This window comes from Balearica regulorum, chromosome 2 (genome assembly GCF_011004875.1).
Source record: "Balearica regulorum gibbericeps isolate bBalReg1 chromosome 2, bBalReg1.pri, whole genome shotgun sequence".
Lineage (NCBI taxonomy): Eukaryota > Metazoa > Chordata > Aves > Gruiformes > Gruidae > Balearica > Balearica regulorum.
Genome location: NC_046185.1, coordinates 116868875 through 116888475, shown reverse-complemented (window position 1 = coordinate 116888475; position 19601 = coordinate 116868875). Strand labels below are relative to the sequence as shown.

Below are 19601 nucleotides of genomic sequence, written 5' to 3'. Positions count from 1 at the left end.
TGTAGCATCTCCCAGCCTAAATGCCCTTGGAGGAAGAGTTTCATGTTGCCACTGCATCGACATGGGAGTCGTCCCCTGTAGAGAAGGGTAAAGAGCTGCCACTGTGAGGAGATGCCCCTGGAGCAGCTTGTGGAAATGGCTTTGTGTCCACCTCTCCAGTGGGCTTGAGCAGTCACAGCTGAGCCTTCACAGATCTGTTTTCCAGATAATAGACTATTACAGTATAAAATAGGGTTTGTGTGTGTGAGTGTTGTTTATTATTCATGCAAAAGGGCAAAGGGTTTCCCTATGGAAAGATGTTTTCAAAAGCAGCTGAATCCAGTCTTCTACGGTTTTGCTTGTGAGGAAAATGGGCAGTTGTGCAGCCACGTCAGTGACTGGTACTAGGAGCCATCCCATATATTATTAAATGGCCTAAAGTCCCTGTCTCTCCCTCCCCTTTCCCTCCAGTAAATCCACTCCTGGATTTTGGAAACTTAGGTTCTCGCTCCGATTGATGCTGAATGGCTCTGGGCACCTAAATCTTCTAGCGCTTTTGAGAATCAGTGTGAGTGAGAATTACTTCAGTCCTCTCTGACCTGCTGTGCTAGGGTTTAAAACAAAACCATTGTATTTTTTAACACATATCTGCAAAAAACTTATGCAAAATAATAATTTTAACATATTTATTAGCTTGAAATTGAACCTGGCTTATCCTATGATTTCTTTCTTGAATTAATAGTTCTCCATAAGTGTAGACCTTCCCACTTTTGAGAGGATCACTGCAAGAAAAGCTAAACAAAAGCCTTCTGGAAATATGAAGTACTATATCAAACTGTAGAGCATGCAGTTAACTGTTAGTTATAGACTAGTCAGGTATAGAAATGTCATCTGGACTCTGAAAAATTTCCAGAAAGTGGATAATTTGTCTATTAAAATACATAAAGTGGGGATGAACAGATAGAAAGAGGTAGAAACACGTATAGTAGATGCAGTATAGGTATGCTCCATTGGTATGTCTCCCATTTTTAATAAACATGACAAAAAGTATCCAGTTCACACATCCTCACATTTGTAAAGTAGCTACAGAGGGCCACACATTCTCTCTGCATTAAATTAATATTTTTCTTTGGTAATAAAGAGTTAAACATACTTTAAAGCAAATATTGAAAAGCAAATATTTAGTCTGTTTATCCTCTGGGAGGGATTCCTCCTCTGAGATGAGGCAAGAATGTTATCAGTAAATTGGATAATCAGGAACTGCTTAGCTGAGAAAAGAGGGTGGAAATATATTTTAAATTCTAATTTGTCCTTGAACAGCACCAAGCATGTTTCACATTTGTTACTAGATAATTTTCAAGCTCACTGTAATTTTGTGGAAATTGCTATTAATATGAAACAGCAGTTAATCCTCAGTGAAAAGAGACTTTAAAGATGTTGACCAGCATTTGCTGGTCCTAATTATATGGAAAACAATAAAAATTTCTAGCACATCTAAAATCAGTATTTTAACATGATGTTAAGCAATATGATTCTTGACCAAAAACTACATTGAAAAACACCACCCTACTCAGTAGTGGCCATTGCTCTTGAGATCAGCCCCAGCGAAGAACTTAATGGTAAACTTAAGGTTTGTTAAAGATCTAGGAATGAAGCAGAATACAGGATTTCTTTTTTATGTCCTGCTATGTACTTTTCCTGAGCTGATACGGGACATCGGGTGTTTTCAGATAACCAAATTGAATGCATCTTCTTTGAAGCTGACCTTCTAGTAAAAACATTATTTTTCTACTTAGAGTCTTTGTCTACCAGAGTATCACTGTTATGTGGATAATTACATTGCCACATGGCTGACAAAAGCATCATCTAGAAGGGAAATTATTAGGAGCTTCACCTTACTGTGAGTTGCAGAAGCCATAAAATGAGGCAATTAGCAGAAATGCTTTTGCAAGAAATAAAGCATTGCCATCATGCAGGATAAAATGCCTACCCATAGTTGGTTGTTGCTGTCCTTAATATAGAAGGATGTCTCGGAGAGCAAACGATCCTTGTGGCTCACATGGAGCATCGCCTGCTCTTTCTGCTTTGGTAATACGAATGCAAGTAAAAGCAACTTCAGCAATTATCTTCTTTAATCTGCCTAAATTTTAGTTTTCCAAGTATATACAATCTATAACTTTTTTCCTCTTTGACATAAATTTATCTTACATGCTGAAGGATGCTGCACACACATGGATCCTCTCTCTGACTTCTAATTCTGAAGACACGCTCTGCAGTTGAAAATTGTCATTGCATTGTAGTTGCCTTTATAACATGCAGGCAGTGATCTTGAAAATCTTGAAATATTTTGTTTTGACCACTAGATTATTTCCTGCTTAATAGAAGGGTTGGAAATAAGAAAGAAAGAAAGAAAGGAAAAAAGGGAAAAAAAAAAAGGTGGCTATGCCTTCCCCCCTCTCCTCACAATAATTCCACTTTCCCAGCCAAGAGAGGAAATGGCATACAGCTGGTATAATCCCTGAGCCAGTGTGAACTACAACGTCATAGTCAGTATGTTCCTGATTGGCTTACTCAGCAATCACAAAAGAAAGGCTATAGATTTAATGCACAGAAAGATCCCTCCAAATGCAGATTGGGCATCTTGATGAGGGAACTTGTATTTGCAGTGCTAATATTGCCTGTTTTTCTAGCTGCACCTCTCAGAAGTGTAGCAGTCTTTCATATCACAAGATCTGTGGCACATGAAAATCTCCAGACAGACTGGAGACAAACACCGCAAGTGTTTTTTTTCTGAAGCATAGGGAAGAATTTTTAACATTGCTGGTTGCTTACAGAGCTCCATCATCAATGAGCTTGAAATAAGAGGCTGCTATGTGAAGCTTCATTTTGTTCCACCACTTTGTCTTTCTCTGCAAGCCCAAGCACAGCATATTGGCATCATTAGGGAATCATCTGCACGTCTGTTTACAGCTGCAAGGTGAGATGTTGTCTGTCTTGCAGTGTTTGTTACTCCTAGCAAATATGGAGAGGTTACACCAGGGTGCTTGGTCTGTTTGGCTAGATCTAGTCTGTCAACACAGCTGAGTGTGGAAGTCCATTTTCCATTAATAACCTCTGGATGGGTGTTGTGGTTTAACCCCAGCTGGCAACTAAGCACCACACTGCTGCTCACTTGCTCCCCCTCAGCAGGATGGAGGAGAGAATTGGAAGGGTATAGTGAGAAAACTCATGGGCTGAGAAAAAACCAGTTTAATAATTGAAAATAATAATAGTAATAATTAAAGTGAAAATAACAGAGAGAAATAAAACCCAAGAAAGACAAATGATGCAAATGACAACAATTGCTCACCACCAAGTGACCGATGCACAGCGGTTTCCCAAGCAGCAGCCCCCCATCAACCTTCCCCCTAGTTTTATTGTTGAGCATGATGTCGTATGGTATGGAATATCCCTTTGGTCAGTCGGGGTCAGCTGTACCAGCTGTCTCCCCTCCCAACTTCTTGTGCAACCCCAGCTTACTCACTGGTGGGGTGGTGTGAGAAGCCAATAAGGCCTTGGCTCTGCATAAGGACTGCTCACCAATAACTAAAACGTCCCTGTATTATCAACACTGTTTTCAGCCTAAAATGTAGCCCCTTACCAACTACTATGAAGAAAATTAACTCTATCCCAGCCAAAACCAGCACAATAGGACAGCCACTGAGTATGACGGGTCTCACGTGTCACCAGAAGGGACGACACAGAATGGTTTCTCTTGGTGAGCAGCAGATGAGCAATAGCCTCTGATGAGCAGTTGTTTTTCATAACAAGATGATGGCACGCTCAGGCAGACTGAACTGTTAGTGATGTTCTCCAAGGGCAACAAACTCTTTGTTAGCTGAAACAGAGATTTTTCTGAAGAGCAACAGAAAATTCAACACTTAAGACATTGATGGGGTTTGGGTGCATCTCTCACAGGTGCTCTTTCAAAATGCCCCATGTGGAAATTTTGGCTGTTTCTTAACCAAAGAATCAAAAATGATGCTGAGCTCTTGTCAAGGGTGAGACAGCATAAATGCCAGTGTGGAGAGGATCTGGATACCAGACTTACTGAAGAATCTGTGACATTACACGTTTCACCCTACTTATTCTTTCTCACACTTACTCACTCCCTCTGTCCCTCCCTGCCAGCATTTCAATCCCTAGGTCTCCCCTTCCCTGAAGGGAGGTCACTGCTGGCCTGGGAACGTTGGGCAGAAGGTGATGTCGGTCCCTGCTGTGATTCTGCTTGCAGTTACCTATCTCAGGTGCCACTGGACAAGGTCCCTGAGCATCCCCTGGCATTGATGTCCATGGCTTCCTCATCTCCAGGATCTTCCCCCATTTTCCAGACCTCTCCTCAGGCCAGGATCTTCACGTTCTTCTTTCTGGACCCCTTTCTTCTTTCCAAGACCACTTCTTCCTTTCAGGAACCCATCTCTTGGCACCAGATATTTCTGGAAACCAAGCTCCCAGTTCCTTCAGTCTAAATAGTGTATGTGCATAAGAACAGCAAATGATCAGCCTCTTAACTAGTGGATTGATGACCTGTCTGTATTAATTGGAGGATTTGGGATGCGTCACTTTTGTTTTGTCAAAGTGTTATGAAAATTTCCAAGCAGCCTGTACTGGTTGCATCTTGCAAGTAGCAGGCTCCTGTCTGAGAGTTCAGGAGTTCAATTTCACACATTCACCCATGCGCTGGCACACAGTTATCTGCTGCCTGTTTGTGTTCACAATTTCAGCTATTTTTTGGCTATGACAGCTCCTAAATCTCAATATGTGTATTGACCCAGCTCTCTGTTAGAGAGATCCAGCTGTGTGCCAGTGCTTTATGACACAATGATCTGGGTTTTTTTTTTCCTCCCCTCCACTCCAAGTCATGCCTTCAGTGACTTCCCACTACAACTCCTGTTGCACTGGAAATCATTTTGTTAAAAGCAAGGTTATTTGATGGATTTTGCTAGACTGTGGTTATAGGTTATATCATTGTACAGGCCAGACAGTTGTAGCTACCAAGCCTATTGCTGCCCCTGTGGGTTTCTCTGTCTCTAATAGTGGTAACACAATTATGGTCTACGTTTAATTAAGGCTTCTGGACAATAACTACATAGTCATGCTGGTGCAAGCCACGTGTATAGATGAGAAGAGCTATGGCTTGATGTAGCTCAGCTTGTTTCTACTTGAATCAAGGGTGACTTCAGATAATGCAAATACTTTCTAACCATGGACAGTTTATGAGTGATGCATTGAATTATTCCTGTTGATAGACAAAATCTCAGAAAGCAGATTTTTGGTATTTTTGGTTTATTGATTTAAATATTTAGAAATAAAGTAAAATTTCAGTTTAATGTCTGTATTTTTTCACTCCCCAGATTGACTTCCAACAGGTAATACTCTTTTTGCATGGCTGAGCTGCAGAAAATTCTGTGCGATCATTTGACAGAAGTTTTTCTTATTAATTTAAACAGTAATTGATACCATGTAGAAATGTACTTGTTGGTGTGCTTTAGGCCAGCACTGGGTCAAGTACTAAATTCTCTCAGGCTCTAACAGTGAAGGCTGAGATTGCCTCTTTGAGCAGATGACAGTAGTAAATGGAAGTGTTTTACTGCCTAACTTGTGTGATTTCATGGAAATCAGTAGCTTTCTTGAAAAAATAAATTTAAAAAAACTTCCACTTGGGTTGAAAGATTTCATTTGAATGTTTTTCCACATTTACCATTTCATTTTTTGTTTTCAAAACTGCTGTGGAAAAGAAACTGAAACACTTTGTTACAAAATGTGATTGTAAAATTCTGTAAAGAAGCAACACATTGTGACTAAATGTAAAAATAATTTCCTTGAAAACTGATCCCACCAAACTGATATAACTGCCCAGTTACTTATGGTGGTGCCCTGCATCATCTCTAGTCTGAGCAAATCATGCTGTCACACCAGTAGCTTCTGATGAAGTCCTCCTCAGCTTTGTGTGATCCAAGGGAAGAAATGGCTTTGGAGCAGAAGCCTGTATGTGCCCAGATCCTGACCATGCACTAGATTGTAGGTGGAGACACATGCAGTTATCTTCTGTTGCTCCACTTTCCAGCTCCATCACTAGCTATGGTGAAATGGGCAAAAGAGGGAGGGGGAGGAGCCACGGCCATGGTAAGTCACGCGTCAGCATTTCATGTGTGAGGCCCATTGTTGCAGGCACTGCCAGTCAGTCTGTGCTAACAAAGACCAGGAACAACGCCCAGAAGTTGCGCTGATGAGGGAGCATTTTTGCTACAGGAGGAAAGAGCCAAAAATCTCATTATGTTTGAAACAACCAGAAGTCCAGAGAGTAACTGGCTATTTACATATCAGGAGGTTTCTTTAACTAAACCTTTTATAGTCCTAATTGATTGTCCTAATCTTCTGGCACATAGCAGCCTCTCATTTCAAGCCTATTGATGATGGAGCTCTGTAAGCAACAGGCAATATTAAAAATCCATTAGCAGACCAGAGAGGATATTAAATCCCCTTGCTGAAGGCAAACTGTTCTTTTGTTCTGTAACTCTTTTCCCACATTTTCAGCAAGCCTAGAGCCCTGCTTTTCATTTCGCAGCATAGTTTTTGTTCAGACATTGTTTTTCTGTTTTCCAACTCTTCTATAATGGTACAAGGCCCTTGAAAGATCAAGGTTTCAGCATGTACAAGTGTCCCTACAAAATTCAACCGCTTTTTCAAAGTGTCTCAAAATACACACACACAAAAGTCTGTAACTAGATGGCTTTTCATTTCAACACATGTAAGAACACAGGTACAAATAACCTGAGCCTGCCAACATGGAGATCTTGTTTGAAATCTGACTTTCATCATCTTCATCTCAAGAAGAGTTACTGAACACCCTACGTTTACTAATATTACTGAGACCAAGATCAGCCACTGATCTCTGCTTGTCCTCCTTTGGGACACCACACCAGGTTTAATTTCTCCATGTTCTCTTGCCCTGTTCAGCTCTGGTACCATCATCATCTCTGGAGCAGTTCAACATCACCACCCATAGGCAAGTCTATGCCTATCTTCTTTGAGCTATTTTCCTTCTCAGCAAAGCAACCTGGTGCAAAAATCTACAAGCACAGGCTCAGCAGTCTAGAAAATTGTCAAGAAATTTGTCTAGGGAAGTAGGTATTGAGATATCAGTGTAGTTTGTTTAGAGCAAGGAATGTTAGATGTGATTTATTGTGCTTGATTTTTAGAGGACTGGGACTTTTTCTTTCGATAATAGTTAGCTGTTAGTTTATTTATCATGGTGTTCCAACATCTTAATTAACATTTAGATGATAAAAAACCTGAGATGGTATTTTAAGAAGTACGGAGGTGGATATTTCCTTTCAGGGACAGACATTTATAGCAAAGCTGCTGAGTGTGTGAAAAGTGCATTGCAAAAAAACCCTCTTGTGGCCAAATTTTTCAGCATAGGGCAGTGAGTTTCATCCTCTTCTGCTCACCAGACATCATGAATGAGAATCACTTCTGCACCAAAAGCCAGGAAAGGCCTACTTGCATTTTAAGTAAGTCTCATTGTTCCTGAACCACAGAATAAAAGGTCTGACAGCATTGGAAGTTCTTTGTCAAGGAGTTACAGAGTTGATTTGCAAGAGGAATAAAGGCATTTCCTCTTGCTGATATGTATGATTTAAAACCATGAAGTTAGAAAGGACTTTATTTTAGCAGGGATATTTTTCTTCTCTGTAACAGCCTTGAAGAAAAACCTGCCTATTACTGCCTCAGTTTTTTCTCAGTGTGTCGTTTCTAAAGAAAACTATGTCACTAGGAAGTCAGTTCTAATTTTATGCACTGTTTTGTAGCCTGCCTACATGCAAGGCAACTTTTCTTGCTATTTAAACATTGGATATTGTTATGGGGAGATTGGGTGTGGTAGGGACTCAGACCCACACCTCTCAGTGACATATAATGTAATATTTATGAATTTAGCAGGACAGGTACCATAGTTGGATATCAAGTCCTATTGTACAGAACATAAATACACAAGTCCCAGCTTCTCCCCACACACCGTTAGGTTTAGACTGACACAACGTGGACTCAAGGGAACTCCAGCCAGTCAAGGTGCCAGGTCCAGATCTGGTAGCTTGGTCCCAAATGGAAGGGTTCCTTGTCTAGCTCCCACATATTGTTGGACGTCCCTGTACAGTGTGTACCCCCATACCAAGGAGCTACTGATTTAACCTACCCACAGCTCTGCACATTTTGAACTGGCAGATTTAACTGTAAAAAAAAATATATCTACCCAACACCCCCCTCTTGCTAAAGAGTAAAAACTTTGAAGTCAATCCCATGCTGCCGGTTATTCATGAAACATTGCCTAAACAAGATTTTTGCCTAGTTTTCTCTGTGTGTTTTGAACTTTTTCATCCTACATTTCTGTTACTCATTCATAGAGTGCCTTTGCCACAATGTTCAAAGGAGTGTAGACTGTCTAGTCAGGTTAAAAGAGAAGGGTATCTGTAAAGTGCAATTTAATCTCCCTAAAAAAGAAAAATGGATACATTTGAATGATCAAAATGACAATGCCAAGAGCTGCCATAATACATTTATCTGTGGGCCAGTTAGGAACAATACACAGCAGACCACAAAATTATTACATCTTCTTTTTATTGCTTTTTTGAACAATCCATTCAGTCCTGTATTTAGCAGTGGAAAGTGCAATGGGAGGATTGCTAATAATACTGGTAATTTTATGTGAGGTGAACATTTGTGTATCAACGCACCTGGCAACTGTGCATCCATTGACTTGAATTATCAGTCAGGCATCAGATGGCAATGATTTCCGGCGCGTGGCCATCTAGGGTGGCTGGGGAAATCCGAGTTCAGGTTTTCGTCTATAGCTTGCCTGATGACGAGCTGAAGATCTGTGCCTCTGTCCTCTCCACAATTTCAGCTGGGGCAGGCAATGGGGACTGTCATGGTTTTACCCCAGCTGGCAGCTGAGTACCACGCAGCCGCTCGTTCACTCCCTCCCCGTCGGGATGGGGGAGAATTGGAAGAGTTAAAGTGAGAAAACTCGTGGGTTGAGATAAAGACAGTTTAATAGGTAAAGCAAAAGCCGCATGCACAAGCAAAGCAAAGCAAGGAATTCATTCACCACTTCCCATGGGCAGGCAGGTGTTCAGCCATCTCCAGGAAAGCAGGGCTCCGTCATGCGTAATGGTTACTTGGGAAGACAAACACCATTGCGCCGAATGCCGCCGCCCCCCCTCTCTCTTCCCCCAAGCTCCTTATAAACTGAGCATGACATCATATGGTATGGAATATCCCTTTGGTCAGTTTGGGTCACCTGTCCTGTCTGTGTCTCCTCCCAACTTCTTGTCTTACCCCCAGCCATCCTGCTGGCAGGGCGGTGCAAGAAGCAGAAAAGGCCTTGGCCCCATGTAAACACTGCTCGACAATAAGTCCATAGAACAAAAACATCTCTATATTATCAATGCTGTCTCCAGCACAAATCCAAAACGTATCCCCACACTAGCTACTATGAAGAAAAATCAATCCTCTCAGCTGAAACCAGGACAGGGTCCAAGTGTCAATTAAGAAAAAGAAACAGGAGGGTGCCAGGTGTTAGGGCAGAGAAAGGGGGCAATTCCCAAGGTGGCAGGAGGCACCTGAGGAGGCTAAAGGCCAAGGAGAGGTGAGCAAAGGGATGCCCAGCTCATCCTTACAAACCTCATGATTTGGGGAATGAGGTTTAAAATTTTTAACTTTAAAGGTGTGGATGTCCTGTGTAGAAAATGCCATTCTCTGATCTACCCACAGCTCTCAACTGAGGCAGAGCAGGGGAAGGAGGAGGGTGAGCGCTTGTCCGGCAGCAGTGAGCCACAGGGGCAGGAAGTAACCACAGAGGAATTTTTAAAAATAGTTTCCCTTTCAGCATCAGAGCTTTTACGCAAAAACAATTAATTAAAAATGAAGAAGGGGGTGGGAGAGGAGGTTACGCAAAGGCTTAGAAATGACTGCAGGGGCACCAGTGCCATTTCAGGGACTTTTCTTTCTCCTTCTAAGGTGACACACTAAACCCTTCACTGCTACAGTACTGGCCCAGGTTGCTTAAAATTCTCCATTTCCCATAAATTCTGGCATGGAGACAGCTTGCTGGTGACAATTGCAAATGCGCTTGGGGAGAAAGGGGCAAGGCACTCATATTTTTATCTGCCTCCCACAGCAGAAGTTGAAGTTCTATGGAAAATATGTAATTTTAAATGTATTTATTTATGAAAGTTTAAAATCAAAACTGGAATGATAAAAAATAGTGGTTGGATCATAGCTGGATTAGCTGGAAGTGGCAATCTCTCTGTGTCTCTTTCCCTTCTTTCTGTCTTTTATAGACCTGAATTTTTTTATCCTCTTTTTTTTTCTTTTTTTTTTTTTCATTTTTGCGTAAGTGCCTAATATAGTTATCATTATAGTCAGCATAACGTCATGTTGTTACCAACATTTGCAGTTTTCTTTAAAATTTCTCCAGGCCACAGGACTCGTTCTCCCTCCCTAGCTATTAATCTTATGTTGAGTCTTGAAACAACAGGCAAAAAGCATCAGCCAACAGTGTTGCCGCCATAGCTGCGCTGGCCAAGAGGATGATAAAGGTTCCCTTTGCATGTGTGTGACAAACATAATTCTCATTTGCATTCCTTAGGATAAATGTCACTTTCCTGAAATGCAGAGTAGTTACCAAATTACTTTTATAGGAGAGACAGACATAAAGACTTGGAATCAAATTCTGTCCTGTCTCTTCTGTCTCTCTCCCTCCAAATCTTTCCATTCACCTATATTGAGGTGTTCTGCTTCAATTTAGGCTTCCTCCAAAAAAGGCTTAGATTTATAAAAGTGATGCAGTGTGTCCTTTTGGTAGTATTTGAGGACAGATTATGAGAACAGTTCAAGATTCAATCTTCCATGGCTGTTCTGGAAAACCTAACCACTGGTTGGATATTCAAATGGGAGCTGACCCAGTTGTAGAGTATTTCTAGCAAGGCGTTATTAAACATGACCTGCTTCTCAAAACAATGCGTCCTTCCAGCGCCGGGTGTCTGGATGCATTAGCTGGTATCCAAAGAAAGTGACTGTGGCAGAACCTCATTTGTAAATTTATTCAAGAGCTACTCAGGTATCCTGACATGAAATTTCTTCATTTGCTTCCAGTGAAACACTGTTTCTTTTGTCAATTTTGGCTTTTTCATTTTCAAAAGGAATATTGGCCTTTACAGACGCTGAGATAATTAATAGATACACCAATACATAGGACACAGAGGACATAGGGGCAAATGTATGTGTGAGTGGGTTTTTTCCCTATATGAATTTCATGACTACATTGACAGTTATGTTTATGGGCACTACGAGTCAGCTGAACATGTCCAGTACTTTCCATTCTAAACTCCCAGTTTTAGCAGATTGCAATTTTTACCACGTAAACACCAGCATCTGGGCCAAATAGCACTGTATTAGTGATACCTCTGACAGTTTTACCCATTAGTCCCTCAAATGGGAGCCACCCCATCCAAGTTTTAGCAAATATTCTTATATTGCAAGGCGTAAGGAGACAAGGACAGTGATCCCATAGGAAAGCCCATGAGGCTATTAATCACCTTGTATTTGTAATTAGGTTAATATGGTACTCAAGAGATGATGCTTAAGGACACACACTGACCGATGAAAGTAAAAAAGAACTATTGAAAGAGCTGCCCATTCATTGAACACTGTCCACTTTGTTCAGCAAATTAAGCAGTGTGCCTTGAATAAAAATAGTGACAATCACATCCCTAGATTGCAATCTAAAAGTGACTTAGCAGAACCTTTGCTCTGGCATGCTCAGCATTTAACAATTTGATCAAGTAATCTTAGTGAGGGTCTTTGGAGAAGAGGGTGGGAGGGATGATTACTTTTCAAAGGTAGTAACAAAAAGTCTATATCAAAGCTGTTAGTCTATGCTCTCTTTGAACAAAAAACAGAGGAAAAAAGTAGTTAAGGTACTCCAAGTTTAGCTTAATTGCTAATCGTTTAGTTCCTCTATTTCTGATCCACCACAAATTGAAATTATTCCAAGTGGGCTAAGACATTTCAGTGAGTACTTTATACCAGTAGCTTCCAGCTGTGCTTTAAGGTTGGCATGGGGGAATATCTGCTAATGGGAATAAATGGTAGGCTGCAATCAGGCTGTCAGCTATTTAAGGGGGGCAGGAAGCAAACAAGAGAATGATGGTCATGCTTGGAGGTCATCCGAATACGTTTGGCAGAAGTCCCTGAGGAGAGTGGTTTATTATCTCAGACTTCACTACTTCTGCAGAAACACCGCCTTTCCCAGTCACTGCTGCAACCATCTCAAATGTGAACTTACTTACTCTTCTCCTCCCCCATGCCTCAATCTACAGAAAGATTAATCCAGTGGGAATAAGCACACCATAGAGAGGCTTTCGACTTCACACAAGCCCTGGTGCCCTATGGCAAATAAACGAAATGATACAAATACCCCTCAAATAGTCTGCCCCATTGTGGTGGTGGTAGTTGTGTTGTTATTGACATCATTTTTTACTTTCAGTCATTAATACCACTTATTTTCTACTTTTTGATATATGTTCAGACCAAATTCCCAGTTTTCTCCTGCTCTCTGGGGGGAATTTATTGGCAAATAATGTTTCAACACAGTACTATATCCTGTGCCACCATTTTATGCATAATTAAATCCTTCTCTTGCACTGGCATGGTGGTAGAACTCTCACTCTGTACATATTTGTAAGATCCGTGTTCTGCCTGCTTTTTCCCCATTTCAAACTACCAGGCTGCCTTCCAAAACCAGCTCTATTCAGGCAACTGCAAAGTCAACAAGCTTGCTTACATGGGACACCAAAACCTGATGCAACAGGTCAAACCCTGGTCTCATTTACACCTATACTAAATGTGGATCTGTTCTTCTCCATAACATGAGCTGTGGCTGTGCTTCAGTTCTGAATCTCAGGAACTTTTGGATCAGGTACATTGCCAATATGTAATTGGCATCTAATCTCTGGCGTGCAGTTTTGAAATAGCTTAGCCATGACTCTCTGAGGACGTTTGATTTAGTATGATGGAGATCAGAAACTGAAGAAGAACTAATTATCCTGGGGAAAAAAGAAAATGTGTCTTGTAGAAATGCCATTTTCGGAGCTTGAGATATGGTAGTTAAGTGTAAATACAGAATAATGCTTCTTCTTTAAGCCCTTTATTCCTCAGTGGGAAGCAGGGAGATACATGCAAATTATTTCCAAGCTGCCTAGACCCACAGTAAACCAAGTAGTTAGAAATGGCAATGAATTAAAGATTGAAGCCTTTGGTAGTTATAGGTAATTTCATTTTGACTTACAAAGACTTCTTGTAGACTCACGTGTACAACTGAAATACTTTTCCTTTCTTTGAAGCCACGACTAACCTACCCACAGGTAACAAATGGCATTCAGCAATGGAAATAGTGTTGCTCTTTTGTACTTTATTGTCTGCTCATTTTCACATGATCACAGATATCTATTCTGCAGAAGCTGGGGTTTGATTTTTGAAAGTAGCACAGATACTTTGCATTCATTTTGCACATCATTTGGATGTGCAGTTATATTGACAAATGTGTATATTCTGTGATCACGTGGTTATAACATGTAACCACCAATATGTTGTAATGTTACCACTAAAATGGCTGGAAGAGTATAACACAGCCAGCAGAAAGGACTGTGAGACTGACTGCCTTTTTAACTGAATCTCAGGAGTAACCTGGTAAAGCAGGTGAGACTTACAGCAGCGTGAGAGGAGAGTTAGACTGTGTAAGCACTGACACTAAATACGTGTTGTATAGGCAAAGTATGAAGTCATTTTAGTTTTTTTTCATTCCAGCCTATAAATATAATACAAAAAATGTGGAGGAAGTCCTCCTCAGTTTTCTCACTGTGCCAGTTGTTGACCATCAGGAAGGGTGATTCAGCATTTCATGATCAGTAATAAAAGCACAAAGCTGCAGAAATCAATATTGGTTTGAGCATGTGTTATTGAAAAGAAACTACAACCAAAAAAATCATCACAACACAGTAATCCAAGAGAAACCACACAGAAAGAAAAAAAAAGAAAAAAACAACCAAAAAACTCAGGGATGTGTTCTTCTAGTAAATCCTGTGTTTGCTAGGAAAAAAAGACCTCAGGAATGATGCTAGACGTCTGCACATACCTGATCAGTGAGGCACTGTGCATCAGCTCAGCTGAGAGGGGCTGGGCAGGCAGCAAGCACAGAGCAGGCGCTGTCCCCACTCCATGGGAGTCCCCAGGGTGCACCCCACACTCAACCCCATTCACTCCCCATCTCTCCAGCAGTCTCAGCAGGAAGGCGGGGAGGTTGTTGGTTGCCTGTGCTCCAAGAAGCGCACAAGTGAAACATCTGAGTGCAGCTCACCGCAACCACCCCCAGCTCCTCCAACCTGCCTCTATCTGGCTTGAAAGTGGCCACTTCAGGGACCTCTTCCCCTGAGAGCAATCCTGTCAAGGCTTGGGTTTTGTCACCAACTTGATGAATCCTTCCCTCAAGTGCTTCTTTCAGACATAGCATTTCACTGAATGAAGTCAGCAGCATGTACATCGTGTTGACTACTCAAATAACTAAGAGCTACGTGAGTACTTTCAGATGCAGGATCCTTCTGACTAATATTCCTATCACGTCTGACTAATGAGGGCCAGTTAAAATGTCAAGAGTTTTTTTGGGTTTTTTTACTACCTTGTTTCTTACTCACTCTCACAGTAGATGATAATGAACTGACATGTTGTTTACTCATTCCATTTATACAGTCCTGTGGGGATAAAAGAGTTGCTGCAGCTTAACTGCTTGTGCGTAGTTTAGGAACTCTTATGGGTGTATGAATAAGAGTGACTGTTCCTGCCTGGAAGCAGACAGACTTGGCTCTGTCATTTAAGAGTAAGTCCACACTGAAGATAATGCAGAACTACTGTTGCCTGAGTGCAAGAAGTCTGCTTCTGTAAAGCAAAATTTCTCCCGGAGCTCCCATACCTGCAGCACTGAACTTTTTCACTGCCAGTGAAAGAGAGCAAGGTCAAATCGATGGCATCCTCACTGCCCTGCTTAGGGATGCGCAGGAGCTCTTCCTGCACCCTCTGAGCACTGGTCCAGGGAGGTGAGAGCAGCAATGCCTGGGTGTATGGGTGGGCAATGATAAGGGAGCTGGCTTAGATCTCTCACACACCCCTGGAGCTACTTCTCACCCACAAAACCTGGCCCTCCACTGATGGCCTGGCTCACCAGGGCAGCTCCAGAGCCTGAGTGCTCCTTCAGTGATTCCCTCAGCCATGCACAGCTCTTGTGCCAAGCCCTTTCAAAATAGCAAAGAGATTTTGCTTGATGCCCATGAGGCAGAGACATCACTGGTAAGACTATCATACAACAGAGCATAATCCAAAATGTATCTAAAGGCAGCAATAGCCTAGGAAAGAGCCTGGGGGAGAAATGCCTAAAATGGAGTGGCTGTGAAGAAAATGCATGTACAAATGCATATAAAAAAAGTAGGCAAGGCAAAGAATGCTGTCAGTATTTACTCTCCTGCAACTGACCTCCCCATCAGTTCTTTCAGGTCATTTGTTAAATGCATGGAAACTATTGATTTTGTCTAATTAAATCATTTCTGTGCACTTCACAGGGACAAACGCTAAGCACGGGCTGCGCTGTAAGGCTTGTAAGATGAGCATCCACCACAAGTGTGCAGACAGTATTGGACAACAACGTTGCATGGGCAAGCTGGTAAGTGAGCAGCTCAGGGCAGCAAGTGGAGGCACCAGCTTGTGCTAGAGCCACTTTGGGTCCCTGACCCCCTGGCTGGCATTTAGCTGGTGCATTAATGGAACTGACACCAGGTCAGTTTACTGAGGCAGGTAAAGCCCTATTATAAATTTGAGGAATTGCTACTACTCAAAAACCTGAACAGAAATGAAACACAAATCTGGTCTGCTTTCTGGATGTGAAAATACAGTTACATAATCCAAATTCACCTAAATAACAACATTAATTCCCTTGATTTAAACTGTGTTTGCTGTAGTGTAAATCTCTCAAGGAATGCTATAAATGAGTCAAAATATTTCAGTGGAGAGTAACAAATGAGAAATCCTTCGAATTATGTTTTATTGTTTTTTTCCACTGTTGAGGCTTGAAGAAAAACCACAATTCATCTTAAAAAGAAAACCAAAGGCTATTTCACTGTGAGACACTACAGAGTTTGAAGCAGTCTCACAGTAGGAGAGGCTGGGAGGAGACCTGCCCCTGTATGGACACAGCACCTTAGTGCCTGGGTCACCTTCAGAGCAGCAAATTATCGGCAAAGGCAGGACATTGTGTTTGAGACAATTCTAACCCGACTTGATGACTTTTATGGGACTATGGTTCTTTTGATTACTTTTTTGAAAAAGAACTTGGGAAAATGACCATTTGGAATATGAAAACAGAATACATGTATTCATGTTTCATATGTTCTCAGATTTGTTGCAACCTGAAGGCACCTGAGACAAATATGAGCTAAACCTAAAGAGTTCCACTATGTTAAATGATGAAAATTTGCAAGCATTGGCTTCAAAAGGGCTAGAAAACTCACCATTCAGTGGAAAGATGTTTTCTCTCCACGGATATTCGGTGAAAGCTATTGTTGTTTATACACCTGAGGCAAATCTTTATGCATTTAAACCATAATCATAGCCCTAGTGTGTGGCATTCTGGTATAGGAAGTTGGTCTGTGAAGAGCTAAATGACCTCATTGAAAAACCATGGACAAGCCAAATATTAAATCACGTGAACTGTTTCATGTATTTCTTGATTCCAGCCTTAGCTCTTGTGGTCACTATTTTACAGAAGCAGAAAAGTAGAGGCCAAATTTACAGCAGGAAGTCATCCAGCAAAGTCACGGGAGTTTTATGAGCTCATGTTATGTCTGAATCTAGTTTCGGGGCAAACCAAGGCTGGAGAATCTGGAATTTATTCCACTAAGAAACCAAATTTATTAATCCCCTCATTCCTTCTCAACCTATACTGCAGCTCATTAGCAAAAGAACTAGTTGTCTATCGGTTTTTTGATGTATACTGAATATAGAATCAGGAAAATATGCACATCTCCATGAGGCTTTTCCACTTCTCACTGTGACTGGAAGTTCTCACAACCTGCAAAGACTAGAAATCTGAGAGACCATTTGTGAATTTCTAATACCTTGAAGGGCGTTTCCAAAGACTTAGATGTTAGAACCTTCACTTTGGGTACTCAGCCTTTGCCTGAGATATTTGCTAGCTAATATAGGAAATGGAGAGGTAACAGGAAATCTTTAACCTTCAAAGAGTGCTATAGGGCACCACTACTGGCCATATTGTGGTATTCTTTAATAATATAGCTTGTGTTGTTATAGTGCATTTCTCTACAAATGGACACTGAGGGGACATCTGGTGATGACTTGGGGAGTGTTTTGACCTTACAAGACAAAAAAGCAGTGGGAGCTGCAGTCAGTCAGCAGCAAGCCTTAAAAAAAAACTATAGAAAGGCTCTAAATTCTTTGGGTTTCATGAGGGCATATGTGGGAACATGAGGATTTGGCGTTAGGGTGGGTAAAGATAGTCGCATGTCTAGCAAATGCAATACAATGCAAATTCACATTACATAAGAAGAAAGGGAGAGGGAAACTTCCCAGAGCCTCTAATGATTCAGCACTTCTGCTGCAATTAATTAATGCTGCTTTTGTGTAAGATAAAAGGAAAAGGGGAGCTGCAAATGAGCCCCTCCTTCCACATAAATACAGGAAATTGTTTTTTTCCAGGAGAAAAATCAATTAAATCCCTGATCTCAAAACCACACAGTGACTCAACAACAGGAGGCAAACTTCCAGCCTCGCCACACTGTCACGCCATTAACGAAGAGCTGAGGTTATTTCTACTACGTCAACCATGGCAGCAATACACTTCACTTGTTTTTGCTTTCTCTCCCTCCAGCCAAAGGGATTTCGACGGTACTACAGCTCACCACTACTCATTCATGAACAGTTTGGCTGCATCAAAGAAGTGATGCCTATTGGTAGGTTTTGATTGCTTTTCTGTTCAGTCTCCCTTTGGCAGTGCTCTGCAACAGCAGCGGCAGACTTCCAGCCGTGGTATTTACCCTCAGCAGCCTTCCAGCTCCTTTCGGTGACTGGATGCCCTTCTGCCATCTCAGGAAAGGACCACTTCAAAGATACAAAGCTGGAAGAGGAGAGGGTGTGTTTATTGTGCGTTTCACTCAAACCCCCATACATATAACCTCTTAGCAATTACCCTGTTTGTAATAATAACTACCTGAGATCAAGGTGGGAACTTAAGAGAGAAGAAACACTGGAATGTTGAGGTGAAGGTCTGAGCAGGGAAGAACCAGATAAAAGACAGAGAGATCAAAACAACAGGAGGCATTCAAAACACTGGTCTGGCTTTTGAGGAACATTCTTAGGTTGCTGTCCTTTTTCATCCACACTTCTTACTTTCTTCATATTTTTCATTATTGCCTATTTCTACACATTGTCCAAGTATTTAAAAGACCAGATTCTGCTTACTGTAATACAAAATTCCTGAAAAGAAACATTTTGAAATGGAGAAGTTGAGTTGATTCTGGAAAATATTTCTCCCCATCAGTAGTCTGACCAGGCAAGCCTGACAGTACAAAAAATGAAAGCCAAAACTAGGCAGTCAGTTTAAACTGACTTGTCTGAGGAGATTTACTTTGTTGTTTTCAGCAGTTTAAAAAAAAAAAAAAAAAAAAAAAGTGAATTGCATGAATTTCTTCTAAGTTTCTCTTTGTAAAAATCCGGTTGTTTTTGTCAGAAGTAATAGAAACATTTTGAACAAACTCTGGCTAAAAAATGAGGTGTGCTTAGCTCTCATCAAAATTCAAAATCCCATATATTTTCTCAGTATTTTGGCCAAAATTTCCCTCCTTCTAGACAGTGCTCCAAATGTACTGTATTCTACGTGTCTGCTGCCTTGTACCACAAGGGAGGCTGAGGTCTAATAATGCAGTATGTAGAAGAGGATTTGAACTGAATTTGCTCATGCCAATTGAAGGCATCCATTTCTCTGCCATGGAAGATGACTTTTGGGGACAGCTGTGAGGGAGAGTGGGAGTGAGAATTGAACAAATATACGCCAGTGGGGGTGGTGGCCTTTCTAGCTACCCCTAGACTGAGCTGAGCAACCTGGAGCACATTCCCAACAGCAGGTACTTACTCACACCTGCCCTCAGACCCCATATGGACCTGCAGTGGGGATGTCGGTACCTTTCAAGGAAGATCCAGGCCACCCTGTTTATCCACATTAGCCAAGATGATGGCCCACCCACACCATGAGGATGCTCAGGCACAATGCAGGGCTTTTCCCTTCAAGCACCTACTGTTGAGAGCAATCCAAGAGGTCAGTGGTAGGAACAGGCAGCAAACATGGATTAAAGCCTCCTGCTACTTTGCCTTTCTTACCTCAGTGTAGGCAGCATCAGTGGTGATGAAAGAAGGAGGATGGCAGGTCAAGAGAGGCAAGGGCAGGGACCCAAAGAGCCTGTATG

General features: G+C 41.6%; 1 protein-coding gene across 3 annotated transcripts in view; it reads left to right on the top strand.

The window, feature by feature from the left end:
• STAC (SH3 and cysteine rich domain) overlaps window positions 1-19601 on the top strand; it is a 75337-nt gene that overhangs the window by 30167 nt on the left and 25569 nt on the right. For all 3 annotated transcript variants that reach the window (XM_010299233.2, XM_075745488.1, XM_075745487.1), the window contains exons 3-4: window positions 15690-15790; window positions 18011-18092. In XM_010299233.2, the coding sequence (XP_010297535.1) occupies window positions 15690-15790; window positions 18011-18092 (183 nt within the window). The remainder of the gene's footprint in view (window positions 1-15689; window positions 15791-18010; window positions 18093-19601) is intronic.